At 46.9% G+C, this 14,994-nt stretch overlaps 2 protein-coding genes across 2 annotated transcripts in view; one reads left to right on the top strand and one right to left on the bottom strand.

Annotated features, from left to right (window-relative positions):
- Positions 1–14,994, top strand: part of LOC116850305 (protein Wnt-6) — a 119,770-nt gene that overhangs the window by 15,323 nt on the left and 89,453 nt on the right. The gene's annotated exons all lie outside the window — the stretch shown is intronic.
- Positions 980–14,994, bottom strand: part of LOC116850301 (protein Wnt-10a-like) — a 20,358-nt gene continuing 6,343 nt past the window's right edge. Inside the window, exons 2-4 of the mRNA XM_032828416.1 lie at positions 10,568–10,821; positions 4,721–5,004; positions 980–2,483 (exon numbers count right to left, since the gene is read on the bottom strand). Of these exons, the coding sequence (XP_032684307.1) occupies positions 1,950–2,483; positions 4,721–5,004; positions 10,568–10,821 (1,072 nt within the window). The 3' untranslated portion in view covers positions 980–1,949. The remainder of the gene's footprint in view (positions 2,484–4,720; positions 5,005–10,567; positions 10,822–14,994) is intronic.

Below are 14,994 nucleotides of genomic sequence, written 5' to 3'. Positions count from 1 at the left end.
TCTCACGATAAAACCATTCTCTTCAAAAGATTAAATGAAAATTTTTCAATTAGATTGCGATTACAAACATAAATGTCACATTTATCGTAATTCAACGGGAAGATTTGGATCTGAATAAAAATCTGGATGTCTCGCTTGAGACAAGCTTTAAATAACAACTATTAATACAGGCCTGACAAGTGAACCTACCCAAAAGGTACACTCCGATTTCTTTCTAATTTGGCACAAATATAGAAGCACAAAAAATATCTAGGTCATATTTATTCATTTTGGCCCACTTTGAGTTTCACGGGTAGTTTATAGCGTTTTAATGTGCTCCTATCATCAACAAGTACAACAAAAATGCATAAGAAATAAAATTGAATACAAGATATAGTTGAATAATTTTAACAAAATCGGCATAGCTGAGATACGAACCATTCTAAATTTCTTTAGCCGAGATTCCAACCGAAATATTTCAAATCTGTGCTAAATTAGTAAAAAATGGTTCAAATCTCGACCAAACTGAGAAATTTTTTGTATAAATAATTTTTTTCAACTTTTTACATGTTTTACATGTTTAAACATTTTATTATTTACACAAATAATTTTACACTTTTACATTTGAGTTCATATTCATAATCAGCAAACCAAAAACGCCTATATCTTGTATTCAATTTTATTTCTTATGAATTTTTGTTGCACTTGATGATAGGAGTAAGAACATTAAAAACTATAAACTGCCCATGAAACTCAAAGTGGGCCAAAATGAAAAAATATAGCCTAAATAGTTTTTGTACTTCTACGTTTGTGTCAAATAAGAAAGAAATCGGAGTGTAACTTTTAGGTTTATTTATGAGTATCTTTCTTGTTATCTACACTTGTGCTCGTGGAGCGAATCGAACGCGCGTAAACAACAAAATTGTCGTAGAATGTTGATCACACGTCGGCGTAATTCGGGAAGAAAGGCATTCGGTAGGTAAACGTACGACGTGCGTGGTTTAAAGGAACTCTCTTTATTGTTCGCGCATTATTAAATTGTATACAATCGTATCCATCGAACGGGACACGTGTCTCGCCTAATAATACTGTGATGGAGGTGTTACAGTTCACGCAAAAGTTAAAATTAAATATCAATTAAATAGAGCGTCATGATAAATAAATTATAGGGTTCGCTTATGGCCTATGTATAAATCGTTTTGTATTACTCGTATCATTACGAAGCGTTCAATGTAAATTTATTTCTAGTACGATTGTTGGGTCTCTGCATTGATTCAAAGATTAACTCCGTTAACTCTTGATCCGATTGTCACAGGTAGCTGTTAAAAAAGATTGCTAAACCGACATCCAATATTCGCAAAGGGCTTCAAATCGATCTGTGTCAGTCGTGGTGGGGGTGGAGATGTCGTTACTTTCCACGTTTACGCAAAAATTGATTTTAGACATTACAATGATGGACAAGTTTCTTGTCGTAGACTAAGACGGACTCTCGAATGGCGCGATTAACGCGCTGATTCACGGTGGAGGCGCGCAATTCCGAACGACACGCCGACGAATAGAAAATTGAATCACGATCGAATCCAAAGGTGCCTGCGTAGAAGAAATCGGATTTAATCTCGCTAACGAGGATTATTACGTTACTGATGCGTTCACAGAGCTTCGAAGTTAGCTGGGCGAGGAGAGAGATTCGCTCTGACGTCTCGATCGTCCCGGAGAAATTCGTAATCCCGGCTTCAGTAAGAACCGTATCGTTAATCCTATCGTCTTACGTCCTACAATCGACCCCGCGAACGAGCATGCCTCCACGGCGAATTCCCGGAGCTAATTGCTTCTCTTATCGTTTCGAGGCTGTGCGAGCCCCTCACTCCCCTTCGATCTCCGTCGATCGTCGTGCCCCGTTCGCGGGACGAACGACGTCCGCGTCGACATTTCCGTCAGTCTTAAACCTCCATCCTGCGTCCGGTCCTCCCTTACTTGCAGACCGTGATCCACTCCTCTACCGTGCAGTTCTGACACTGCACGAAGCAGCACCAGTGGAACTTGCATGCGCACCACTCGGTCCGCCGCTGGCGCACCACGTTGTAACCCCTGCCGCAGCACAAACTGCCGCAACCGTCGCCGCCGGTGCTAGTCTTGTTGCATCTGCGACCGGCGGTGCCGGTTACGTCGATCGCCGTGTCACGCTCGCAGAAGTTGGGCGATTTCTGATAATAGTAGAGTTGCTTCGCGAGGTTCCGCGGCTTCTTCTTACGGCCGAAGTCGCCCCCGCGATTCTTCCGTCGCTTTTGGCGATCGGGCTTCCTCCGACGCGCGCCGCGAGTCCTCATGGACGGCGTCACGCTGCCCAAATTGCTCTGCGTCACCAGAACAGCGTTCCTGAAACGGTCCTTGAGGACCTTGCCGACTGTCCGGAAGTCCGGGACGACTTTCCAACAGGTCTTCAGCTCGCACGAGCCAGACATGCCGTGGCACTTGCAGCGCACCTGCATGTTGTTCGCCACCGCCTGCAATCATGCGCAAAAACGTTCACATTGCGTTGTTATCGCAAGCTTCGCGCGAGAACACGCGATGGAAAATAATGTTGAAACATTTCCTTATGAGTCACCTTCCCTGAAAATTCCCTCTTTCCTCGAAAATTTATTATATTCAGCGTCCAAATTCATGACAGAAGTTATACGAGGATCCAAACAAAGTCGGATATAGACTATTAAAAGAAAACCAACAAAATATTTTTTATTACAGTTATATATTTGCCCAAAATTTGAGTCATTTCGAGCCATTGTAATCATGATCGAAGTAGTTTTTGTAGCGAGGAATAGGGTAAAATATTTTGTTAACAGGTTTTTCGTTAAGAGCCCAGGACATTACTTTGCGGATGACTCTTGTAGATAAAAGGAAGAAGAGCCGAGGTGTCTCGCGCGCGTATCGTCGAGTTCCGAAGTCGCGCTAAGAAGTCGTCTCCACGTCGGTTGATTTTGCACGAGATGGTCGATCGACTTTTTCATTTACACCTGCCACGGTCGAGCACAGTCTCTTCTTCGTCCGGATCTTCGGCCCGGCGGACGAGGCGGGCCGAATCGAATCTTTCCCTCAGATTGCGATATCCGCGATGCCGCCATTGCGACGTTTCGGCTGAAAAACTCCGGTTCTAACACGCTGTACAAACAGGTACGAGTCGCTCGGATGCACAGGGTGCGCAGGGTGGCCAAGAGGGCGAGAGACGTGGGGAGAGAGAAAGAGAGAGGAGAAAGGGGAGGGCCCAGTTTCTTTTAAACAAAGAGGTGTCGCGTACAAAACAGTTAATGAGTCTACGGCTGGGTGGTCCAGCCCGGGGCTTCGTCTTAATAACGTTGAGGCGAGAGAGCGAGCGTGGAGAGGTCCACGGAGGAAAGGAGGAGAAGGTCTCTCTCTCTCTCTCTCTCTCTCTCTCTCTCTCTCTCTCTCTCTCTCCCCTTCTCTTCCTCCTTTCCCTTTCTGTTCCTCTGCTCTCCTTGCCTTCCTCTTCGTCGCTCCCTTTTATTCTTTTTTCATCCTCTTTTCTTCCTTTCTTGCGACGCTGGGAGGAAGGGAAGAAGAGTGCGCACCTCGCTAAAAAGTAAAAGCCGGCGGAAAGGTAGAACGGAGGAGGAAGAACGAAGAAAGGAGAATCGCGCACCCAGGATAACTCGAAGCACTCTCACGCGGCAGGACCTGCGGCAGGACGCGGTGTGGCGTGCGCGCTACGTTATTCGCGGGCGGACGCGGCACGCGATTGCGAATTCGCTTCCTCGGGATTCCCCACCGACCGCTTAACGGTACATTTCTTGCGCGCGTCTGCTTCAGGATGGCGCATCATTTGCCGTGGGATAGTCTGTGTGTGTGTGTATATGTGTGTATGCACAGAGGTTGCTACGATAGTTCTCGATTATGACACATCTCGAATTTAACGTTGAAGGAGGCAGAAAATAGAATTCGACTTTTTATACATTATTATTACGAGGAAATAGCTAAAGAAAGGTCTATTAAGCGGAAGATGTATCAAAGAAAACTTTGAATGGGAAACTTTGTGGTAATAATTTCAATTTAATTTTTAACATTCAGAAAAGAAATATTTGAAAAGTAAGAAATATTTATTCGATGAGTACTAATAATATATTTGCTTAAATCTAAATTTTTGTTTAAATAAAATAAACAGTTACTTTCTCATGAGAAACAATGATTTTAGGAAAATATATATTTTCTCATTTGAAAGAAATCTTTGCCAAATGCAAAAATATATATATTAATACAATATAAACATACCACTAGTACTCATCGAATAAATTTATTCGAATATATATTTCTTATGAATCCGAATTATCTTGAGTGCGGGATTTTCTTTTCTTCGCCCTTCCTCCTCTGCATACTTTTCTGCTGACTTTTACTTTTTAGAAGTGCGTACTCTTTTTCCTTTTCTTTCAGTGTCGTAAGAAAAGAGGGTAAAAAGAGAATAAATATATTTTATTTTTTCTTTCATTATTAGAACTTTGTCTTAAATTTTGAAATCGTGTGACTTCATTAGTTTAAAGGCCACTTAAGGAAGAGATGATTCGATCGACAGAAATTTACGCAGTGAAAATAAGAATGACGCGGAACGTCTAATATTGGTTTCTCTTCTTTTCTATCCTCTTAGGAAAAGATATACGTTCAAATATCCGGTGTTCAACGGAACACACTCATATCCGGAGTTCAGCTACAACGGAGTTGCGAAAGTAGTACTTACCAGACGACCGGCTTGATTATTGTGTAGGTTCACCGTAGACTGTATGTCGCCGGCTTTCTCCCGCGTGTCTAGGAACTGTCTCGAGAACTCTATACCGTAGTCGAGATTGTGAGAGCAACCGCCCCACTTCCATTGAACACCTTTGGCCTTTGCCGGCGTTTTACCCCTATAGTTCGATGGATCGCAGCCGCAGGAGAGCAGGCGGCCCATGCTGCAGGCACGAGCCACGTTGTGAGCCACTCCAGCTGCCGAAATTGCGTAAGCAAACGCCGTCTCTCTGTAGCCTGCAAACAGAATGCGATAAATAATCGACAGTCCCTCTGTCGATCCTTAAGTCGCGTTGACATCGCTGTTTCGGTGAAGATATCGAACAGTCAATTTTTATAATTCATAATTTAGAAGGTCGAGCTCTCTCTTCTTTTTTTAATTAATAGATGGGTTCTTAGAAATTTTCCACATTATATCTCCTGATACCACTCGAAAATAAAAATATTGGGATGTCGGATGTTTTTTAATCTTGAGACAAATATCCGCGAATAGGTAGCATAATTTTATTCTGCATTTAATTTGCCGTAAGTTCCGCTGTTCAGTCGATACCATTCTCTGAATCGTGACGGAGCAGACGAGCTGAGGTAACGCGTCTCAGACTCAGAATCTTCAAGTACCGACGGGCAGGTGTTTGAGACGCGTCGAGGTATAGAGAAGACACTCTCGTCCATTCCGCGATCGTTTCTGTCGAGAGTCAGCAAATTGCCGCTCGTCGTCGGTGACGCCGACGGGGCACGACACGGATAATATACGCAAGGCCACGATATCGCATTCGCTTCTCTCCTCTCGCGAGTAAAGGAATGAGCATGAAACAGCGGGACACCGGTGGTGCCGAGCTTCCGTAGAAGGAACTTCGGTAGCGAGCTCGGGACGGAACGGGCCGACAGACAGGACGGACAGCCATCAGGCGCAGTTCCGAGGTAGATTATTCAGCCGTCCGTCAAAACAAAGCGCGGCCATCAGCAGAGGCGGCCGGCAAGCAGGCAGGCATCCACCGTCCGCATGTATAAATGATCTCGCGACAGGGTGCCTGAAGACGCAACGCCGAACTCCGTCTCCGCGAGTCGTCCGTGGACAAATCGCGATTTCTCGCCCGATTTCGCGCGAAAATCGCGGATCGTGTCGCGCCGTTCTCGGGGCGTCCCTCGAACCTCCACGGAGGCAACGCGGCGCGTAGAACGTGCGTTTAACAATCTTTATTCTCCGCGTCTCTCTCACTAGACATTTCGATAACTGATAATGTGACTTTGTTAATATATCACTATTTATATAATTTCTTTTTTCCATTATACCAACCGCGAATATCATTTCATAATAAATATTAAATGCGGAAGCAAAATTCTGTAATGCAGAGATTAATCGCGCCCGCCCTCGCGATATTCGAAGGAGAAGAAAACACGAAGAAATACGAGATAGAGGTTGGACGCAGCAGAGGTTGTTTCAAAAAGTTAGGCTGGTCCACCGCGGATAAGTAATGCGACGTCAAATGCTGTTTTTCTCCGGACCCTTCAAGGTCTCTCAAGATCTCTGGGACGTTGTCCAGACGCGATTGACGGACGGCCGCTTTCGAAGCTGCGGTGGTGGCTGTCAACTTACGAACGATACGACGTATATGCAACTGGTCTTCGAGGGTACAGGGTTGAAAAACAGCCCCTTTTACTCGCTCGCTCCCTCCTCGTCGAAAATGGAAAGAAGGTAGCTCAATAGGTGCCTACTCGATAAATATTCTCAACAAAAACAACAAAATATACGACATATTTCTGTAACGTGACTTTATCGCTCTTACAAGAAATCGTGCGTACCACGCAACGACAATCCACGACAACGAAAGGAAGAGAGAGATCTTTTCGGCCGATCCCGTTACTAGATCACTCAACAGAATGGATCCGTTTGATCGTCTCTCAGCACAGGAGGCAGTCCTACGGACAGCTGGCAGCTGATTACGTCGCTCTTCGTCGGCCACACGAAGAGTCGCTACGCGACGTTAAAGAGGCTCCTCCGTGAATGCCGGAGGTCGGCCTTCGACGAACAGGAGGACATTTCTCGCGAGATTCAGCGGGCCGATAGGAACCGTCGAGAATGAGAACCAGGGTGGACCGTCACAGTTCCCAACCAGCACCGTCCGAACCCGATGTCGCGCGCCGTCGCCGCGGATGCTAACCCTTTCGACGCTAAGGAAAAGTGCGCGTCGTTCAGCGTGGAAGAAGACACGGCGCGAGGGGTTGGGAGGAAAGGTCCTTTATATGGCCCCATGGTGGTGGGAGAGGTCGTTGGGAGCTTTTGCTATATACGGCTATTGGCAGCAACTGTTTTATAATGCAGATAGCTACCGTGCCGCGAGATCGCCGCTGTTTCTCGACAGCGAGAGAGGCGGAGGGAACGCGTAATAAATCCTCCACGGGGAGTTGTACGTCTCTCCTCATGTCCTTGCTCTCTCTCTCTCTCTCTCACTCAGGGACAGTCGGAGACCCTACCAAAGCGGAAGGCAGGGAAGAATCCCGAGGAACGCGCAGCGGCCTTCGCTCCTTCGCTCCTTCATCTCTTCGCCGACGAGCCTCGACGCGGCTCGATGTAGTGACGGATGGTGCACGAGTCCTATGCTACTCTCGCGTGTCAGGCCCGAATCGGTATTTAGATAACTCAATAGATAGCACTCGGGAGGTCTTCGCGCGAACATACGTGTTCTTCGGAAACACCAAGGCGTATTCTAGAAGTATCCACCCGTTCGATTTCGTTGAATCGAACGGATGCAACGAGTTGCAATTCACGCGATTCATTAATGTCGACAGAGCTTTTCAATCGTCGCTTCAAATAATCGATCACGATTCTCTAAGAACAGGTTGTATACCTACGGAGTATTTCGTGGAATTGTCCACAGGGTTGATACGATCGATGTATACGGAGAGAATTTTATAGTAAATATCATGTTACCGTGATCAAATGTTTTAATTTGTTACACGCGACATCGCGGCTGCAATGTCGAGGCATCTCTATTATAGGTGAGGTTGATCGGACCCGAATCGCGTTTCAGATGACTCAATAGATAGTGCACGAGTGTTGGAAACATTCGCGCAAGAACGCCAGTGTCCTTCGTATTGTTGCGGAGTACAGACGTATAAATCAAACCGGTGTAACGAGTTCGCTCAATTAATGGCGTCGTCTTTGCTCGATTCGAGTGAAAAATACTTATTATTTCTGCGGATACACGATATCTCGCCCTTAATTAATTAATACGGAAGGTATATCGACGCGACCTTCGTCTTCGTTTTTTACGCTGACGATCCTTAAAGAGCACCAACATGTCTGTTAATCGAGCGCATCTTCATGAATAGATCCCACGATATCAGGATTCCCTGCTCGAGAGGTCAAAAAACCGAGAGTGAGTGGTCTCCGAAAATAGGAGAAGAAAGAATCTCCACTCGGACGTCAGGGGCATTTCCATATTTACGGTCTTAAATCCTGTCGCGGTGATGCGTCGTCAACGAGTCGGTAACGCGAATGAGCGAAGGGGCCTTCTTGTCTTCTTGTGTGGGCCACACGACCCGGCCGCAGCGGCCAAATGTCGGTTTCGTGTACTTTTCACAATACATTAAGTCGTTTTGCTGAAACCCTAACGAAGTCGTGACGATAGACGAGAGAAAGAGATAGAGAGAGATAAAGAAGCCCGAGAGGAGAGCGGCAGAGAGAGGCAGGATCGTGCTGAGAGCAATGAGAGGGCGGGAGAACCGTGTCCGAGTGACTTAGCTCGGTGAACGGGCTCTCCACGAGATGCCCGGACCCGAGGCCCGAATTTGACACGGTGGATTTGTCGAATGGTCGCGCGGACCGTCCTCTCACCTGGCCACCGATGTCTACCTCGAAAAGCAGAGAAGCAGACATTGGGCGACCGTTGCCTGTACGAATGGTGAGGTTCTGTGCTTCTCGGAAGCTGCTGCCCTCTGACTCGAAGACCAAAATCTAATAATGACCCGCCAGTTGTTGCCAATGTTACGGATAATCGGTGAATCGAACCTTCTTCGCACGCTCTCGGTCCCACGCTAGATCTCTCGCAGAGAATCTTTGTCACACGCAAAGGTCTCGCGAACTCACGCGGTCGTTAAATGCATCGTGCACGGAGAAAATATTATAGCCTTTTTCATATAACTTCTTTGTAATTTTACTATATTCTTAGTAGTCCAGGAATAAACTGTAAGGAATACAATAAGCTTTATCTTGCTGAGGAATGTAACAGATTTCGCTAACAAATATAGCAAATATTCTAACAGCACATTCTAGTTCCTAAAATATAAGTAGCGCATATGAAACTATGAAAGGATCGTGAATTGTGCAACACGTCAATCTAATCTTGAGTTACAAAATCGTATGGTAATTTTCACTACAAAATTTTTCCCGTGTACGATAAAAAGAATTTGAACCCGAATTGAGAAGTGATCTTTTCAAGACGCGTTATTGGTTGAATTTAACGATTGCAATTGCTTCAAATTGTTCCACAGAGCCACTAATCATGACAACTATAACATATGCATCGGTGAAATTGCGAGTTTCGAGCAGCCTGATCGACGACTGATCGAAAGATCGACGAAATGAATGCGGTGAGAACGGAGGCGATTCGCCAAAAAGGGCATTACGCTGGTCCTGAAGGTCTCGTTAGAATTCCACAATCGGTCAGACGGGTCGCTTTACATAACTCTCGAAAAAGTCGTGGAATCGACACCTCCTTCTGTCTCGCGGGCAAGAAAAGGCGTACCACCGATCCACGGAGGCAGATAACGATGGGTCGGACGGGCCCGCGAAGCGGGCTTAAGCTTTCAGGTCAGGTGCGCCCGATGTCGCGTTCTCGCGCATTCGTCCGACACGATATATGTTTCCTCTTTCGGCGCACGTACGCGCCACGACGAATTTATATGTCACACTGGAATAGGCCGGCCGTGGGGGCAGGGTCTTCTTATGGAACTGGGACAGGTTTTCGGGGCCCGCACGCTGCGGGTAGGTTACGCCGTGCGCTTTGATTTAAGGAAACGCGTCGTCTCACTTCGTCTCATCTCGGCTCGCCTCGTCTATGTCGCCTACCGTCTCGTCAACGACGTCGTAAAAGATTCCACTTTGTACCCCTCGTGAAATCCGTATCCAGTGATTGTACCACGAGGAATCAACTTTCGTTCGTGGATACGAAATGTTACCGAGTGGAAGTTTCCAAGCCTATCCGATTCCCTTAACGTGTCTCGTGCATCTTTCGCGATCGAACACGTGCACAAAGAGTGCAAGATGCTGCTTTTGAAAGTCAAACAGATAAATGTCACACAAGCGCAAGTTCACATTTGTATTCAGCACCAAAGAGAGCTGAGCTTTCACCGGTGATTGATTATTTTGTTATTGTCCACTAAAGATTGATAATTGATGGAACAGCACAGATAGAGAAGCAAAGGTATTCTTGTCTACAAAAAAGATGATCTAGTACATTCCGGATGAGTTATGGTAATATCTTACCTGGGCTTGGAAAGTTCCTGTCTGAATCCGTATTATTCTAAAGCGGTCGTGACGCACGACGTAGAAAAAAAGAATCTTTGGAATTGTATTGCTTTTCGCACGGTTTTACCAGCCGTTTCAACCCCTTAATGGAGTCCTACGCGTTTCGCTCATTTGTATTTACGGCGCGAACCGCGACGAATTTAATGATCCAGGAAACATTAATTCGCCATTAGCGAGCCGGCGGATTATTAATCACGGGTCGTCGGATCTGATCAGATAATCTCGCTCGTTAAGTGTTACGTATTCTCGCGGTGTGCCGCTTCAGTATACCTCGTTGAAGGAGAACGCTACTCTGCTGGGTCCTGCTGCTGGGCGTGAGGGACGAGCAATTCCACCTGTGCCACATGAACTGATGCTGGCACTCGGATACGGCCAGTTGCAACCCCTTGAGCGCCGCGACGGTCACGTCGGGGTTCACGTGGCAGAGCTCGCGTTGCTCCTTCGTCAGTCCCGGGATGCCGTTGCAGACGACGGCGTTGCCGCTCACCCAATCGTCCACGGAATTGCTCATTAGGCAGGTTGCGCTGCAAAAGGAAACAGAATCATATCATTGACGCGCGTCACCAATTTCTTCGATCGCTATAAGCGATTATCGTTAGGACATCGAGTCGTATAATGACTAAATGTGTAAGACGAGACGGATTTCTTTCTGCCGCGCAGTGGACGGATTAGAAAGTTTATGGTGAAACAGACACGGCCTTTCCAGGAGATGTGCCCTGAGAAAAGAAGTACTCGAAAATTTATTTGTAGGATATAATATCGAAAATTTATTTGTAGGATATAATATGTAGGATATATTCATTTCGCAGGTAAAGCTTATTTCTCGAAGAAATCAACTCTGTTTCTTGGAAATAAACTTTATATGCCACAAGTCAGTTTTCAAGTACTTTTTCTTCAATTGCAACTGGTAATTTGACGAATTGCCGTGAGGCTGTGTGTCTTGTTGAAATTTCGTACAACAAGAAGGAATTTCGTACATCATATCAAACACTTTTATCAATCTGTCAATGGTACTTATAAGTCACCAACGGATTAGTTATAAAACAAGATCATAGGACACGTTTGATCGATGCATTCGATGAACGGGGTTTCGCCAGTTCTCTTGAAATCACAAGCCCAGAAATGGCGAGGCAAGTGATTTTCCCACGAGAGCGGCTGCGTTCGATCGGTTTGAGTGATTTTGGCCCCGGGGAATTCAGCTGAAGACATTCCTCGTGCTCACGGTATGTCGTGATCTTCTTCTAGCTCTCGCTCCTCTGATCCTCTCTCGTCCTGCTTGTCTGCTCTCCCCCTCCCCCCCCCCTCCCGGTTATCGAATTCCTGATCGTGAACGTGGACCGCTCGTGGATCAGTCGCCGATTAAAGGTACACCACCTTTTTCCTCCTTGCTACTTCGACAGGTCTCAGGTCTTCGGACGATTATCAGCAGAATATCCGGCGTGTGGAAACGCGATTAATCCTTTGGATATTTCTCTTGAATTTTCCATGGAGATGTTCACGAAAGTCTAGTTTTATAAAGAAACTTTTTTGGACATACATTGTGGCTGAACGTAAATATACCGTTACACACGACTCTGTGCCGATATATCTCAGGGAGATAGCGTGACGTAAACGGAAATCAACGAGAAAATCAACGCGAGCGTTCATCGCGAGGCGAGAACTCGCATCACAGTCTTCTCATCGCGGTTATTTCTCTTCCCGGTTGCTGCGAGCGTACATATTAGTTTAACACGTGTCAAGTGTAATTAGTGACGAAGTGTGGAAGGGCGGAAGTGGACGGCGCGCCAGCTGGTCAAACTCGCGAAACTGATTATCGTCGGGTTCTTCGCGGGTAACGGCGTGCAGGCAATTGCACCGTGCACGTCTATCGTTACCGCGAGATACTGGGAAGTATCGACATTACACAAGGCTCATAGATAATTGACACTTGGCTCTACTTTTCGACACAAAAGCTCGAATCACAATTCTGAGTATGGCAAATAATCTCGAGAAGAGATCGCCTCATTTTCTATCTTTATTCTCGCTTGATGCTTTCATTTCAGCACTGATGCACTCTAACGAGACATTATTTAATTCCAACGGTTATTAATTAGTTAATTAATCATTCTAACAGTTTCAATTCTAACTGACTCTAACATTTATTAATTCTAGCAGTTATCTCAGTACATATATTTCTAAAATTGCATGCGGAACGTGCCAGTGGAGAAGCATCAGGAGTCAAGAGCCGGGGCCGGCTGCATCTCCGAATCTACGCGATGCAGTACTAATCGCAGCGGTCTGGGGCACCGGTTTTACGGCCGCATGTGCGGCTGCACGGCGCGCACTTTCGCGCACGCGTGCATCGCGCGCGGGCGTCCGCTTTCCTTCGTGGAGTCGATTTTACGAGGCCGAGGTCAAGAGGTGCGAACGCTCTCAAAGAGCCAATAAAGCCGTTTCTATCTCGCCGTCTGTTTCTACCATCGCACGCCCCGCGTGGCACAGAAGAGAAGGGAGGTCCGTGCGCGGTTGAGTCCCCGTTTCACCCTCCGCCGCCCTGTGTCTGCCCCGCTCCGTCGCGATAACGGCATCCATCTCTCGGAGGAAGAGCTCTTAAAGCGCTATCTTAAGCGACGGCTGCTGCTTAATGGCCGCGTATTACGGCGTACCGGGTGTTAATTAATTTCGAGGTGGAAAAAGAAGAACGACGCGAGCATGCGATCGCGTGTGCTCGAGAACGCGCAGGAAGGGTTGCTCGCGCTCGCTTCATACGTCGTGGCCAGAGGAACGTAGCCGTCATTTTCTGTTACCGCGTGCTCCATCGAAACGTCGGGCGTGCGTACCGTTAGGTATCCTTTTTTTACGATCACTTTATTGCACCCGACGTATTTATTTGTTTACTCTTAGTAAATAGTAAGCCGTAAAAACAGGCTCCTCGTCGAATTCCATTGAGTTAATACTTCTATACTCTCTCGGGTCCCCTCTTCATCCTTGGCTCTTTAAAATCCTACGATTATGGTTATGATGGTAATACATAACGAAAATGATATGATTTCCTTTGTTACGTGTCACCTTTTGCCTACGTCGTCAAAACAAATCGCAGGACCACGAACGCATCATTTGATCTTGGTCATCAAAGTCTTTTCGTTTCTCCACACGGCAATTTGTCGGTTATCAAGCTCGGCAAAAGTCACTGTAGAGCGCGATATTGGCGCGAGGTAATCTCGTAGGAATTAACGCGATTCGTTAACACGCGAACATATGGCTACACCGGCGGAGGAGGTCGAAGCATCCTATCGGCGATCATGAGACTCGCGAGATTGGCTGGCAGCGTGAAGGTACGCCGCGGCGTCCTCGGCGATCATTAATCTACTCGCGGCACCTCGAAGCGGTTTATTTTTTCCTGCGAGGTGATCTCGGCGGAGCCGTGCAGAGTTCCGCGGGGATGTCACGGGCGGGTGCAAGGCTCTCTTTCTCTCTCTCTCTCTCTCTCTCTTTCTCCATGGGTCGCTCGGTTATCTGAGAGTACAAATTAGCGGACGAGCTTCTTCTAAAGTAAAAGCTATGTATAGCACCCGCGTGAACGAAGAGAGAGGAGGAGAGACGAAAGGGGGGAAGGAGAAAGACAAAAAAGAAGAAGAGGAGGAGGAAGAAGTCGACGACAACGAATGAGAGGAGGGTAACGGAGGTGGGGGAGGATGGAGTACTAATAAGAAGAAAAGGGAAAAAGGCTCTGGCGACTCTGCGTAGTGTGGGAAAGAACGGGAGGGAGAAGGGGGTGGGTGGCAGCTCGGAGGGGTTTTAGGGTCGCGGAGGTTATTGAGAGCTCCCATTACCGGTACAACGTTGCACCGCTGCTATCTTTCGCGCTATTGATGATCTACCGAAAGCAGATTAATGATCTTAACTCCCCCAACAAATTACGGAAGACACCGCGTACCTGCGAAGGAAGTCGGATTGTATCAAGAGATTCCTTTCGCTACCTCCTTGTCCCGACTCCGCCGTTCGTGCGTGCGTCTCACTTCGCGAATAAGGAACGAGCCGAGCACCCGTGGCAATTATTCCACTACGAGTTGCTCGTGTAGCGAACGTTTCGCTGGAAATGTGCAAATTTCTTTTATCAGTTCGCGGGATTGGCGCTCGTGCGAGTTCCTTTTCTTGTCTCGTCACGATTGTCGTACGTTCTTCGGTTTAGTCCCTCTTCTATTCAAGCTATTACCTTGATAATTTCTTTACTTTGCTGATCTTGATATTGACAGACCACAAGTGGAGCAAGATTGAATTCGTCGAAGCAGCTAAGTTGTAGAGAGTAAATGAAAGTGCGTTTTTATAATATTTCGATCAAGAGATATCTGCGTCCAGTGCTGTATTTGAAGATAAAAGAAATATGCACAAGAGCGACTTATTGCGCGATCAACTTGCGCCGCGCATTTTGCCGGCGGCCGTTATAGTTTCGTTTCGCTTCGGGTGCTCGATCTCATGGGAACCTGTTGGGCAAATCAGAGACGAGATACGCGAGCGCGTGTCCCGCATTTTTGCAATAATCCAAGGGGTCGCAGAAGAATCCATGATGGCGACGACGCGGGGATGCACGTGTTTTATTTAATCCTCAGCCCGCGCTCCCGCGCGACCTGTCCACCGCGTGCGCTCGCGGAGATGAGAGAGAGAGAGAGAGAGAGAGAGAGAGAGAGAGAGAGAGAGAGAGAGAGAGAGAGAGAGAG

The sequence above is a fragment of the Odontomachus brunneus genome, unplaced genomic scaffold (genome assembly GCF_010583005.1).
Source record: "Odontomachus brunneus isolate Ranch 3 - 2012 unplaced genomic scaffold, Obru_v1 Obru_scaffold_005, whole genome shotgun sequence".
Taxonomy (NCBI): domain Eukaryota; kingdom Metazoa; phylum Arthropoda; class Insecta; order Hymenoptera; family Formicidae; genus Odontomachus; species Odontomachus brunneus.
Note: the sequence above shows the minus strand (reverse complement) of the source record. Positions and strands in the feature narration are given on the sequence as shown.